The sequence below is a fragment of the Castor canadensis genome, chromosome 3, assembly GCF_047511655.1.
Source record: "Castor canadensis chromosome 3, mCasCan1.hap1v2, whole genome shotgun sequence".
In the NCBI taxonomy this organism is placed as follows: Eukaryota; Metazoa; Chordata; class Mammalia; order Rodentia; family Castoridae; genus Castor; species Castor canadensis.
This window is the reverse complement of record NC_133388.1, coordinates 20,357,134-20,371,301: the sequence shown is the minus strand read 5'-3', so window position 1 is coordinate 20,371,301 and position 14,168 is coordinate 20,357,134. Positions and strand designations below refer to the sequence as shown.

The following is a 14,168-nucleotide window of genomic DNA, read 5'->3' as shown; positions in this document are numbered from 1 at the left end:
TTTACTTCTAGAGGAAAGTCTCCTTGAGGACTAACCCAGGAAATCTCTAAACACCAGGTTGATTCCAGTAACACCAAAAGAAAATGTTGTAAGTGTGGAAATCCAGGGCACTGAAAAGCTTAATGCCCTAAAAAAAGGCCATGATATCCAGGGACATGCCTCCTTGGCCATGAGGAAAAAACACTGGAGAAAGAACTGACCTTGCAGGGAGAAGGGTGGGGGAGAAGGGGGTTAGAGGGGATCCACTTCTGAAATGGAGTTCTTGAGGACTAAAGATGCCCAAGAGTTCCCACTATTCAAGCCCCAACCAGTCAACTACCAATATTCTATGAGGAACCCAGTTATCTCTCCAAGTGGCTAAAAGATTAATTAGTTTCTTAGCAGAAAACAGGGCCCAATTTTCTGCCTTAATTTGACTTCTCTAAATGGAGCTTTCTAAGTGGAGCTGCATGATAACAGTGTTGATAGAACCCCAAAGATCAAAAAATTTACTCCTCTCCTAACTTACAGGTATGAACATTTTATTTTCTCTCAAAGATTTTTTATTTGTCTAGAATGCCCAACTCCACTTTGCGGCAGATATATTATGACTACTTTAGGAACAAATGTGCTCTTGTAAATTGTTCTATAGGAAGATAATTTGACATTATTTTCTTCCTGGGTATTCACTGAAATACAAGGCCAATAAGAAGAGTATTTTATTCTATTTCATTGGGAGAAAAACAATTTTATCTAAATTCAAGTTTATCGAAATTATTTCAAAATACATGCTAAAAAGATAAGGAAATAAATCAACAAATAGGAAAGATATAGGGAGGTACTGGGAATATGGTTTTTTTAGGGGGGAAGCTAAAGGAAAAAGAAACTGATAATTTATAAAATAAGGTTTTTGTTGTAAAAGATTGTTCCAAAATGGAAAAGGATAGGGATCAAACCCCAAAGGTTCAAAAGAGTTACAAAGTATGTAAGTAAATCATAAGTATATAAAAAAAATGGGCCTTAAAAGAAATTTGTTTGTGACAAATACAGCTATAATTTAAGAGTTACCTAAAAGTTTTTCTAAAGTCAAAAATTAATGAACTAATATAGAACTAGCACCTAATTATTTGTCTTAAAAATATTCTGTGAATAATAGTTGCTAAAAATTGGCTTAAAGGAGAGATTTATATTTTATCAAGATAATTGCTTATGTTTTCTGCTAATGTTAACCAAGCTTTAGACTATTTTGGAAACTGAGTTTTAACTAAATCAGAGTTCATTTAAGTATCTGTTTATTACAGTCTTTTTTTAAGTGATTTTAATATATTTAACCTCCACTAGAAAAGTGTGAGCTATGTCTAAACTACATTTAAATGCTATGCAAAAGTTCACAGAGTTAAAGTTCAACATATACAAAATAGCCAGCAAGTGCTCTCTTTTATACACTTGACCATTGTGTATTCCTTGTACAATTGGAAATAAGTCTATTTGGGGTCACTGGCACTGTCTTCTTAAACTTGTAAGAGGTCTAAAAGCTTTGGTTATTGTTAGTGCTATATACCTATCCTTGCAAAAGATTTTAAATTCAACTCCAAAGGCAAAAGCTAAAGTAATACATATAAGATATATATGTAGCTGGGATGTTAATTGTTGCCGTCATCTTTAAATGTTAAATGTACATATATTCCCCATGGATATAAGTTTTCAAAAATACAAAGCAGTGCCACTTAATTAAAAGGACCTGACATTGATCATCCATAAAGTACATCTACAATAAATAAGTTAAAAGTAACTCATTTAAAATTCATTTACTCTACAGGCAAAAGTAAATGAGAATTTATACATATGCAATCTATTATTGATAAGATATATATACTATGCCATTCTTTACACTAAAATAAGAGTTTAAATGTATATTTAAGAGACAATAAGGAGAGCTGAATAGTACTCATTAATGCTATCAATCATAATTATTATCCTAAAATGCTGTGTGCAGTTGAAATAACTAAACCATTTTGTCAATTTCTAAACATATTTTTAAAATTCTATTGATAACTGTACTAAGTGTTTCTGTCATTGGATCTTTCTCTAATGGGATCTGACCTAAAAACAATAAGCTGTATCTACTCATTGAGATAATTATTTTTTCTCCTTCCTAAAAACCAGAGACCTATAAACTCCTAGTTAATAACATACACTATTCAAAGCCAATCAAAATGGACATGAAGAATGAAGATTTAGTGGTTAAAAACAGTTTCGTTTTTAAAAGAAATTTTAAAAATTGTATCTCTAAAACTGTACCACACATATATTTTAAGTTAGTAATACCTTCTGTGTTCTATGCAAAATTATTCTTTTTTACCTTCTCCATAAAACCCCAAACTGTCCCTATGCTGTCTAGTGTATAGTTTTTTAGAAAACTGGATTTGAAATCTGAACTAAATAAGCAACTTAAAGACTGAGTAGTGTTTTAGAAAAATCATAATTTGAAACAATTTTTTGAAAAATAACAGGTAAAAAAGGAAAAATAAGAAATAATCTGCTAAGCAGCGATCAGCCTCAAAAGAGTTGGTATGACTTACATTCCGTAAGGTTAAGTACAGATTAAAATAGTGGAGGGAAAAGTCCTATTTCCCAAACACTCCTACCTGTTGTTTGCCCATCACCACCTATTTCGACTTTTAGAATATGCAAAGAGGCACCGAAGTTTGGCTGTGGAAAGAAGTAACAGTATTATTACTGTGCTTCATTGTATGAAACCTCAGGACGATTACTAGTAACTGCCTTTGGATTTACAGGTGAGAAACAAAAGTAAAACTTCAAACAGCAACTTATTCCAAAAGTAATTTACCATTTATTTTTTAAAACCTAGAATTATAAAGCTGATAAGTTCTATGGTTGAAATTCACCACATATTCTACCATCAAATAATTATTTTTCATTACCTTAAAGAGATAATCCAGTATTTCAGAACGATAGGGCTCTGGGTAATTTACTAGAAGTCGGGAAGTTGCCTGAAAAAAATAGTATTCAAAAATATAAATAAAATCAATCCAATCATGAATGCTTGCCTAAGTGTTGATACACATTACCTAGTATCCACCTACTTGGCCACTTCTTGGGCAAATGGAGCTCATTTCCCAGGTTGTTAGGCAGACTTTGCTTTTGCAATCATTGGACAAGTAGAGCTGTTGTTTTTCCCAACTGTTAAAAGGTTCTCTCTTGAGGTTACTGAACATCATGAGTTAAGATATTTGATCTTAAGATCATTTGTCAACAATTTCTTAGATCTAGGATGAGTGGGATGAACTTCAGATTTTACCCCTCAACATCTTGCAGGAAATTACCAAAGGCAGCAATGCTAAAAGGAAGCACTCCTTTCCTCTTTCTCTGTAAGTTCCATCTGTTATTATTAAGAGTAATTACACAAGCCTGGCACAAATGGCTCATGCCTGTAATCCGAGCTACTCAGGAGGTGCAGATCAGGAGGATCAACAGTTCGAAGCTGGCCCAGGAAAACAGTTCATGAGAACCTATCTTGGATATACCCAACACCAAAAGGGCTGACGGGGTAGCCTAAGTGGTAGAGTACTGCCTAGCAAGTGTGAGGCCCTGAGTTTAAAACAAAGTACCACAAAATAATTAAATAAGAAGAGTGACTACACAATGATCCCCAGGCCAGGTTGTACTAACTAACTCACACAAGATTACCATCACAAAGAATGGAAAGACATATGCAAAAAGTATAGCAATTGTGCATAGTCCTACCTAGACTATGAAAGATGGCATCTTGAAAAAAAAAAAACAGAAAACCAACAATTGAGCAAAAACCTATCCTTTTGAGAGGCAAGGGAAATAAAAGAGAAAGATTTTCAACATGAAACAGGAGCACGTCCCTATGCGTGGAGGATGGGCAACCCTATGTTCAAATTCAAACAACTGACTTGCCAGTTGTGTGACAAAAGCACCATACTTCACTTTTATGGGGTTGATACTGGATCAGTGATCCCCAGTTCATGTCTAGGCGAAGTCAATGATTGAAGACAACAGACCAAGAGTCAAAAGCAAAGCAAGCACAAATTTTATTGAAAGGATAGCAAAGCTCCTATACACACAGGAGGGGCTTAGGGAAAGCTAAGCCATGGAATGACTGAAGTCTAGGAAGAGATATAGGGTTCTGCCTAACTTAATCCACCTTTTCTACCTTGAAACTACACTTATAATTGGATGTTATATTGTAGCTGACTTCCTTTTGAACCTAATCACCTGGTCATCCCCATCCTTATCAAACTGGACATATCAAGAAGGTCTGGTCAGCTCACCTAGCCTTGAGGCCCACCATTTACATTTTATAGCTATCTTTTGTTATCTTGGAAAGAGTTTTGCTGTTTTTCTTAGGAGCCTGTTCTTCGTATCTCCTTAGATGTTCCCTTTGAAGTTAGCTTTCTGTCTCCTTTATCTAAGATAAAGTCACTTCTCTTACTTGTTCCCCACACAGGGTTCAACCTTCCATTCTGTACTATCATACAGATGACACTCTGGTGGTACCCCTATCTAGTCTCTCATACTCAGAACTCCCAAGTCCCTGCCACTGAGCCACAGACCCATCTCATCTAGTTCAACACATCCAAACCAAACTAAAATTTATGCCTACATCTGTTCCTTCTCCTGCATTTGCTATCTTACTAAAGAACAATGCCTTGCTAAATCATAAACCTTGGGCCACACTTCCGTCAAACTTCAGTCACCAAGAGGTCCTTAATGTCTCTCAAATCCATTCTTCTCTTCAACCTCATTGACTTAACCTAGGCTCTCCTCACTAATTAGAATAGCATAAATGGTCTCTGCCTACCATCTACCCTGCATTGTATCCTCCACACTACTTATAAGATTAATGTTTGCAAAACACAAATTATCATGAGACTACTGAGTTTGAACCTGCTAAGTCTTCCCTTTCCCCAACAGCTTTCAAGACACACTCCAAATTGTTCAGTTTTAAAACCAAATCCCTTAATTATCTGAACCAAATTCTGACATTTTGCTCCTGATCATTCTCACATCCTCAATCCAGACATATCAAACTACTTTTTCTTCTCCTTCTGCCTGGCATGTGCCCTACATCCTCATGTGGAAAACTCTAATTAATTCTTTAGCTTTTAGCTCAAACTTCACCTCTTCATAGAAAGATGCCACTCCCCATCAATTTAAGTACCCCTCCTTTGGGACCCTTGGCACCAGATCCATATTTCTACCATAACACTTCTAACTCTATACCCTAATCAATGCTTTACTTTTTTGTCTCACTTCTAAGTACCTTGAGGAAACAGAATGTCTTGCTCAAGTTCATATCCTTACTCTTTGTTATTCAATAAACATCTACTTATTATCTTTTAGGTTATGGGTTTTTTTTGTACTGGTACAGAAACATAATTAAGGAGGCTTTGAGTCAAATGCAATATAAACAAAGTTATTTACTTTTTCAGTAGGCTTATACCAGATTTACTATCACAAGTAAAGGTCTCAGAAGGAGACTGGAACTGTGTTATATGAAATATTGACTATTTCAGAGTTAGACAAAAAAATGAGAATGATAACAAAGAACAAATGCAACAGATTATTAGCCCATATGTTCACCCTGAAATATGTAAAACATGCAGCAGAACCTGTTGATGAGGTTGCACAAAGGAAATAAAACTGTAAAAATCAAGATAAGGCTGTCAAATTAAAGATTTCCCCACCTCCAGCAGAAGATTATCTGTGATAAAGCTACAGGCTGGGTCACCTACACAGCAAGTAAGCATTTAAGCTTTTGCTGAGTTGAATTTAAAGATTCAAGTCTCCCGAGATGAGGATGCACACTTGCCCCAATCCTATTCAACATAGTCCTGAAATTCCTAACCAGAGCAATAAGGCAAGAAAAAGAAATAAAAGGTGTTGGAGTTAACAGTGAGGACAGCCATGTTAGGACCAGACCCCCTTACTCCCTTACAGGTGGCTTACTGGAAACTCCCCACCTGACCCCAAAGAATGACAAAGAGACAGTTGTTAACCTTTATCTCCAGATGGGTCCCAAGGACAGTTGAACAGACAGTAACCTAACCACAACTTACCTTTCTTGGTTGCCTAGCAATGGTATTTCTTCTTGCCCTTCCTGGTACTTTTCCACTAGCCTCCATAATATCTAGCCCAAGCATGTTTTCAGCAGTGGGCTCTAGCTCTCTTGCTAAAGACCCACCCCCAACAGGCCCTTTTCCAAATAAAGCCTGTGCTAATGTTGACCTATCTCCTGTCTTTCCTTCTGTGCCTCTTTTCAGTCTAACAAAAGGAATACAAATAGGTAAAGAAATAGTCAAAGTATTCCTGTTTGCAGATGACATGATCCTATACCTCAAAGACCAAAAAAAACTCCACCCAAAAACTCCTAGACATCATAAACAGTTTCAGCAATGTAGCAGGATACAAAATCAGCTTACAAAAATCAGTAGCTTTTCTATACACCAACAAGGAACAAACTGAGAAAAAGAATATACTAAAACAATTCCTTTTATAATAGCCTCAAAAAAAATCAAATATCTAGGAATAAACATAACAAAGGCCATAAATGACCTCTACAAGGAGAACTACAAACCACTGAAGAAAAAAATCAAAGATGTCTACAGAAGTTGGAAAGCTCTCTCATGCTCACACACTCACAGAGTCAACATAGTAAAAATGGCTGTATTAACAAAAGAAATACATATGTTCAGTGCAATTCCCATCAAAATCCCAATGACATTCATCACAGAGATTGAAAAATCTACCCTAAAGTTCATTTGGAAACACAAAAGACCATGAAGAGCCAAGACAATACTGAGCAAAAAGAGCAATGCTGGAGGTATCACAATATCCAACACTACAGAGCCATACCAATAAAAACAGCATGGTACTGGCACAAAAACAGATATGAAGACCAGTAGAACAGAATAGATATCTACCTTATTTTTGACAAAGGCACCAAAAACATACAATGGAGTAAAGACAGCCTCTTCAACAAATGTTTCTAGGAAAAGTTGCTATCTACCTGCAGAAACTGTCTTCCTGTACTAGTATCAACTCAAAGTGGATTAAGGACCTTAATATCAGACATGAAACCTTGCAGTTAGTACAGGAAAGAGCAAGGAATACACTGGAAGCAACAGGTATAGGCAAGGACTTCCTGAGTAGAACTCAAGCAGCCCAGCAACTAAGAGAAAAGATGAACAATGGAACTACATGAAATTAAAAAGCTTCTGCACAACAAAAGAAATATTCTCTAAATTAAAGAGAATACCCATAGAATGGGAGAAAATATTTGCTAGCTATATATACATCAGACAAGGGACTGACAACCAGAATATATAGGGAGCTCAGAAAACTAAACTCCCCAAAAATCAATGAACCAATAAAGAAGTGGGCAACTGAACTAAACAGAACTTTTTTGAAGGAATGGCCAAAATACACATGAAAAAATGCTCACCATCCCTGGCCATAAAGGATACGCAAATCAAAACCACACTAGATCTTGGTAGAATAGCTATCATCAAGAACACCAACAACAACAAATGTTGGCGAGGATGTCGGGGGGGGGGGGAAGGAACCCTCATACACTGCTGGTGGGAATGTAAGCTAGTATAACCACTTTGGAAAACAATATGGAGGCTTCTTAAAAAACTAAACATAGATCTGCCATATGATCCCGCAATCCCACTCCTAGGGATATACACAAAGGAATGCGACCCAGATTATTACAAAGGCACCTGTTTATTGCATCATTATTCACAGTAGCCAAGCTATGGAAACAGCCAAGATGCCTCACTACTGACGAATGGATCAAGAAAATGTGGTATATATACACAATGGAATTTTACTCAGCCACAAAGAATGAAATTTTGTCATTTGCAGGAAAATGGATGGAACTGGAGAACATCATCTTAAGCAAAGTTAGGCTAGAAGGCCAAAAATCACATGTTCTCCCTCATATCATATGTGGATTATAGATCTAAAACAAATGCAGTAATATTATTGCACATGGGTCACACACTAAGGGAAGAATGTACACGAGAAGAATAGGAAAAGGGTAGAAAACTTAAAACCTGACTGTGGTTGCTCACTGTAGAGGAGCAAAAACGGTAATCTTAAACTGGCAGAGACCACTATGGGATGGGGACTAGGAAGTAGTGAAGAGGTCTGGTAGAGCTGAACCAATGTGGGTTGTAATACACATGTGCATGGAAGCAATGCTAGGAATCTCTCTGCATAGCTCTCTTTATCTCAAACTAGCAAAAATACTGTATTTTTCTTATTATTTCTTATGTTTTCTCTTCAACAAAAGCCTAGAACAAGAGGCTTTGCGGGGGTGGGGGGGGGTGGGGGGGGTGGCAACAATGTATACACATATGAGTAAATGTAAAAACGATAAATCTTTAGAAAAAAAAATAAAGACCCAAGTTCCCTCTGACTCAACACAATTAAAACCAAAGTTTAAGAGTTCATCCTTTGAGAATTCAAACAAAATTAGCTCTAGATGTGATCTGGAGTACAAAACAAATGAAAACCCTCCCAAATGCCTGGCAGCAAAAAATCTGATGGGCCCAAAACAAAGAGGTACAACAAAGACAATGGATGCAAAGGGCGTTGCAAGGGGCCAAGTAAATACTGCTAGGAATGAAGAATAGTCATGTGACTGAAGAAATGCCAGCTCTGCCCACTCACAAGGCACAAAGCTGCAACTGTCTTTTTTTTTTTTCAAATATGCAATCACCATATAAAAACTGTCTCAATTGCCATAACCAAGAGAAGACTAAGAATACAAGCCAACTAAGACTACAGGTACTGTAGCATCCTAGTTGGACTCCCAGAACAGAAGAAAAAGTAAAAAAAGACATTAGGTAAAATCTAAGAAAATCTGAAAGTATGGACTTTAGTTAATGTATCAATACTGGTTGGGACAAACATAACTGGCTATGGAACGAGTATATGAGAACACTATTGGCTTCATAACTTTTCTGTAAATATACAACTACTTTTAAAAACGTTTTTAAAAAAAAATACTCCAGAGATCTTTGAATCGCGTAAAATATCCTGGTGCATTTTAAAAATACCTGGTGTGTTTGTTAAAATGCAGGTTCTCAGAGACTGTAGAATTACAATGTCAGAATGGGAGCCAGAAGGCAGAATCTACATTTTTAACAAAAACCCCTCGTGAGTCTTAGGCACCCCAAATGAGCCACTGCTTTCTACCTGCACCCAGCAGTGAGGCACAGAGGATGCCTGCCCGGGTGGAATTCACTGTGTCAGGCCCTGGACATCCGTGGTCAACACCGAAGCCAACAGGAAACAATCATAGACGATCAGGGGACACGTGCAGACTCCCATTAAATAAAAAAAAAAAAAAAAGTCCCAGAGAGTTTTAGAATTTTAGATCTTATTTCTTCCCAAAGAGAATTTGGGACAAACCTATTCGTCCTTCTGAAAAGGGTTGCCATCCCCTGCACTAGTGTCCTGGGGCTTCAGATTCCCCAGCCCACCAAAAACTCCCTAAAAATGAAGAGCCCCTCCACAGCGCTGCGCGCGTCGGTGGGGTGGTGGGGAGAGGCGCGCTCGTTCGCACAAAGGCGTTCTGGGGCTCTCCGGCCATTTCAGGGGTGACCTTCCCTGAGCGCCATCTCCATGGCGAGGGTCATCTACTGGGATAGGGACGAGGACTCGAGCGCCTGCCCCATCACTACTTTCACCTGTCACCCGCTAGGCTCCGGATCCTCTCTAGTTCAAAGCTAACTGTTTCTCTAGCTTCACCTAAAAGGAGCAATGGTCGTCTGGCCCCACAGCCGCAGCGCCGCGACCCCGCATCGTCGCGCGCGCCTGCGGCAAGCCGGCCTCGGCAGGCGGAGGGGTCCAAAAGCCGGGCAACGCCGCGGGGCCTGTGGGGCGGGGCAGCAGCCCCCCCGACGTTTTCCGCAACCCATCGCTCTGCCAGTTGCTCACCCCGCCGCCGCTGACCGCGCCAATGCCATCGAACTCCCGGCCCAGCCCGTCGGAGTCATCCAGCACGTACGCGCCGCCGCCGGACGCCAGCAGCGCGCACAGCAGAAGAACCGCGGCGCGAGCCGCCGAACCCGCGGCGGCTGTCATAACTTTCATTTGGCGTTGCCGGGAAGCCTCAAGTGGGCTCACAGCCATTGTGTGGGTCACATGACTCCAGCGCCTGGAGAGGCGGGTCCGGCCGCCGCCATGATGGAAAAGGGCAAGAAGCTGCTGAAGCCGCCGCCGCCATCTTGAGTGCGGGCTAAGACTGCTTATGCTGCCTCAGTAGTGTCGAGCGAAAGCATGGGAACTTTTTGCTGCTTCGTTAGGTGTCACTGATCCAGTACAGGCTTTCACGTGTATTCACTGCACTGCTACTCTTCTGGCCTCATTGATGGAACATGTTAACGGAGGGGAGGTAGATGGCAAGACTTGCCAAAGAAAGAGGGCAGTGAGTCGCCCTACCGTGGACCTACCCCCAGAATCTTAGGGTGCACCTACGAAGTACCAATTGATAGCAGAGCAAGAAAGAGGAGGACCTGGCCCATTAGATGCCCTAACCAAACTGCAGTTCAGCTGTCACCGTGGTGGACTCACTTAGGTTTAAGAGCCTGAGTTTCTTCTGATGGAAGAAGCGAAAGTGTACTGTCACCGTGGTGGACTCACTTAGGTTTAAGAGCCTGAGTTTCTTCTGATGGAAGAAGCGAAAGTGTACTTGGTTAAATGAGCTGGAAGTAAGGTAACAGGCACCCAGTACGTCTCAGTTGAACACACTACACACTTGGCAGTCATTACCTGAAGAGGTTCTCTATTCTGCTTACTACCATGATATGTCCATGACTTTCAACCTTAAAGTAGTTAAGACTAGGACAGAAAAAAGCACCTAAAAACACTGCAGGTGCAGTATCACCCCGACCTTCATTCTTTTTCTTTAAAAAGCAGGAGATGAAACTTTCATATAAAAGAGGCCCTCTCTGTAACATCTTTATCTAGGACAGAAACTTGAAGTCAAGGAGAATCTTTGCAAATTGTTACTAACCTAGTCCTAACTTCTCCAAGCAATTATATGAGGAGGTCAAATCTCTGGGCCATCCCATATAAACAACCTCATTAGGTACTCTGATATTTCTAGGTACTTCATTCTTTCTCTCTTTTTAAATTACAGTAAGCTCACCTTATTCACAGATATATTACAAATGATTTTGAACAAATGTGGTCAAAACATAATAAATAAATTGAAAGAAATTTCAAAAACAAGAACATTTTAATTCCACACACAATTACACAGCTCAATTGATGCAGAGTTCTCAAGTCAGTCCCACGTTATTGTCAGCTGTGTTTAAATCATTATGTCATCTGTTAAGTGTTTCCCTCCCCCTAATTTTGTGAAAATATGCCTTCCAAAAACAAGGTAAAAGTCAGTCTGCTTAATTTAAGTAACCAAGTGAAAAATTTAAATTTGTTGAAAGGTGGCATGTCTTCAAAGGAATTTGAGCAGCATCTGCCATACATGCTGAACTCCATGCATCCTAAGCATTCATTTTTTTCCATAATGGTGGTCTCCTTAGAACCACATACCAACAGATCCCAAGGGTCTACTTGTGTTAGGTCGATTCTGATTTACCAAAGATAGTCCCAGCTTATATTCATGGCCCCAACATAATTATTAGTAGTTCCCTTTCACCATTCAAAGTTTCTGATTTGAATGCTAAGTTATGGGCCACTTATCTTGTTTTGTTTTTTCTTTTCCTAACATAGCACATATCCTCATACTATGCCTTCTCCCCCACCACCATTCTACGATACAAGTCAGTAACTCTCCAATTCTATAGAAACTGGTGTGATCCATTTGTTCTAACAAAATTTTAAGCATAAGCTGAAGCAACTGTGATTGCAAACCATAGATAATAAATCAAGTGAATGTTGTCTCCCAAAAACTCTGAAATTTTATACCTGTGAACTGCATATAGCACATAAGGACCACATGAAGTACCAAGGTGACAGCTGAGGAAAATCCATGTACATGAAATTAGGAAATTGACACCAGTACCCAGCATGTGTAATCCTATAGCACACCATTGCACCTTTTACTTGGAAGACAAGCTACAAATATTTGTGCCATCCATGAAATCTGACAAAGAGTAAACGGAATCTTTAACAGAAAAGGTAGCTTTACTTGAGGAAGAGCCACTGCTTCCTGTTAGTTCACACATCAAAGTAATCTGATACCTAATCTATACTCCGGAAACCAGTATGTAAGAAAGTTTTTAGTAAAAGAATACATACATGTGTAATATATATGAAAAAACAATACTCAATAAAGTTGTGAGATACAAAGGAAATTGCAGTTATCAGACAAGTGACCATGTGGTCAGTTTCCTTTGCATCTACGGATTCAGGATCAATGAGAGAAGACATTAAGAGGGAAGGGTCCCAGTTCTCACTTTCATATGAGTTTTAAAAGTAATTTTTCAATTAGAAGTGTTTCAGAGTAACATTATACTTCAGTCACTGCAAACCTCTCTTTTTCTATAGTGAATAATGTGATAAAAATCAGATGCCCTTTTGAGAAAGACAGACGATCTAGGCTTTTAAGGAAAATGTTATTGATAAAGTTTGAGGGCAGTCCGTTTATTGTCTCACTTGAGAAAATGGCTTTACTTTTAGAAATCAGAAATAGGCTGTCAAGGACAGAGGGCAAGTTCTTTTTTTTTTCTACTCATTACGCATAGTGTTCAACTCATAGAGTGCACTCAGTGTATAGTGCTTGATTGGATTCCAAAGAAAATCACTGAATGGTCTCATATGGAGATAAAATGAAAATTATTCACAGAAAGGAGCTGGAAATATTCCCCAGTACATAAAAGGATGTGAAGTAATTTCTCTTGATGAACTATCCTGTAACAACTACTGTTGATCTGGTCTTCCAGCTCTGGACATAGTTGATTGATTGCATTAAGGACATCACCCTTTTCAGTTACTGCTCTCTAAAATATGTGAAAGGGTTCTCTTAACTTAGGACTTAATGGCAATGAAAATGGTTCAGAGGACAGAATCCACCTTGTGAAATTAATTATATGTTGCTTATTTAACATTTTCTTAAGAGTACATAAAACTAAAAACCACTATAGCAAAGTGTAGTGCTAACACATTTGGCCCTGAATCTTTAGACTGCTTGATCTCAAATCTTGCTCCTACCACCTATTAGCTAGTAATCAAGATTCTTAACTTTTTTAGATTTCAGTTTACCCATCTTTGAAATAGAAACTACGAAGTTCAGTCAAGTTCTATTCGTACAGCACTTAGGAAGAGAGTAACCAACACATAACATACTTCATGCTATATAAATGACATACAAGTTTAACAAAACTAAAACTTTTTGCTTAACTTCTCTTCCCTTATCAGGAAAAAATAGGTTATTCCCGTCTTTATATTGGTCAGGCTTTTTTTTTTTTTAATTGAAGAGGACTGTGCGCAATTTCCGTTTGTTTTCTTGTTTTTATGTTGTTTTGGGGTTTGGTTTTGTGGTTTTTTTTGGTTTTGTTTGGGGAGTTTGTTTGCTTGTTTGCTTGCTTGCTTGCTTTTGGTTTTTTTTATTTTGGTCTATACTTTCAAGCTTATATTCAGTGTGGCTGATCCTCCATGGTAAGAGTCTTGGTGGGAGGCAGGTCTGACTCCTTCAGGATTGAAGGAGCAGGTTTCAATCTTGCTCTCAGTAATAAAGGCTCTGACAGTGACCAGGCTCCCTCAGCCAGTTCCTTGAATCTGCATCTTTGACCTTGGCAGGGCAACCAGTTGTACAAACATACATCAAGACAGAATCCAGAGGAGGCGGCAGCAGCACACAGGGTCCATCAAAGGTGGCTCAAGAGCCCAGCACAGTGAGGTCAGCAGCATCATCCCAGCCTGAATGCCCAGGCAAAATGACCTGACTGTCCTTTGGTCCTCTGGCTTTGGCCAGTGTTACAACCCTGGTTCTGAAGCCTCTGCATCAATCCTGTGTCATATCCTGATTGATCTCCAAGTTATTCATTTTCTGTGCAGGGTATCATGGATGGTTTCCATTGCCTGCAGCAAAGAACCCTGACAGGTACATCCACAAGGTTACAATGCAAAGAATTTTCAACCTGTATGTCTGAAATTTTCCT

At 39.0% G+C, this 14,168-nt stretch overlaps 1 protein-coding gene across 2 annotated transcripts in view; it reads right to left on the bottom strand.

Annotated features, from left to right (window-relative positions):
* The window catches only part of Galc (galactosylceramidase), a 59,285-nt gene extending 49,102 nt beyond the window's left edge, over window positions 1-10,183 (bottom strand). The window contains exons 1-3 of one of the 2 annotated variants that reach the window (XM_020185887.2): window positions 9,982-10,183; window positions 2,925-2,993; window positions 2,628-2,691 (exon numbers count right to left, since the gene is read on the bottom strand). In XM_020185887.2, the coding sequence (XP_020041476.1) occupies window positions 2,628-2,691; window positions 2,925-2,993; window positions 9,982-10,176 (328 nt within the window). In that variant the 5' untranslated portion in view covers window positions 10,177-10,183. The remainder of the gene's footprint in view (window positions 1-2,627; window positions 2,692-2,924; window positions 2,994-9,981) is intronic. The other variant, XM_074067388.1, reaches the window with a different exon arrangement.
* Window positions 10,184-14,168: the final 3,985 nt, after the last annotated feature.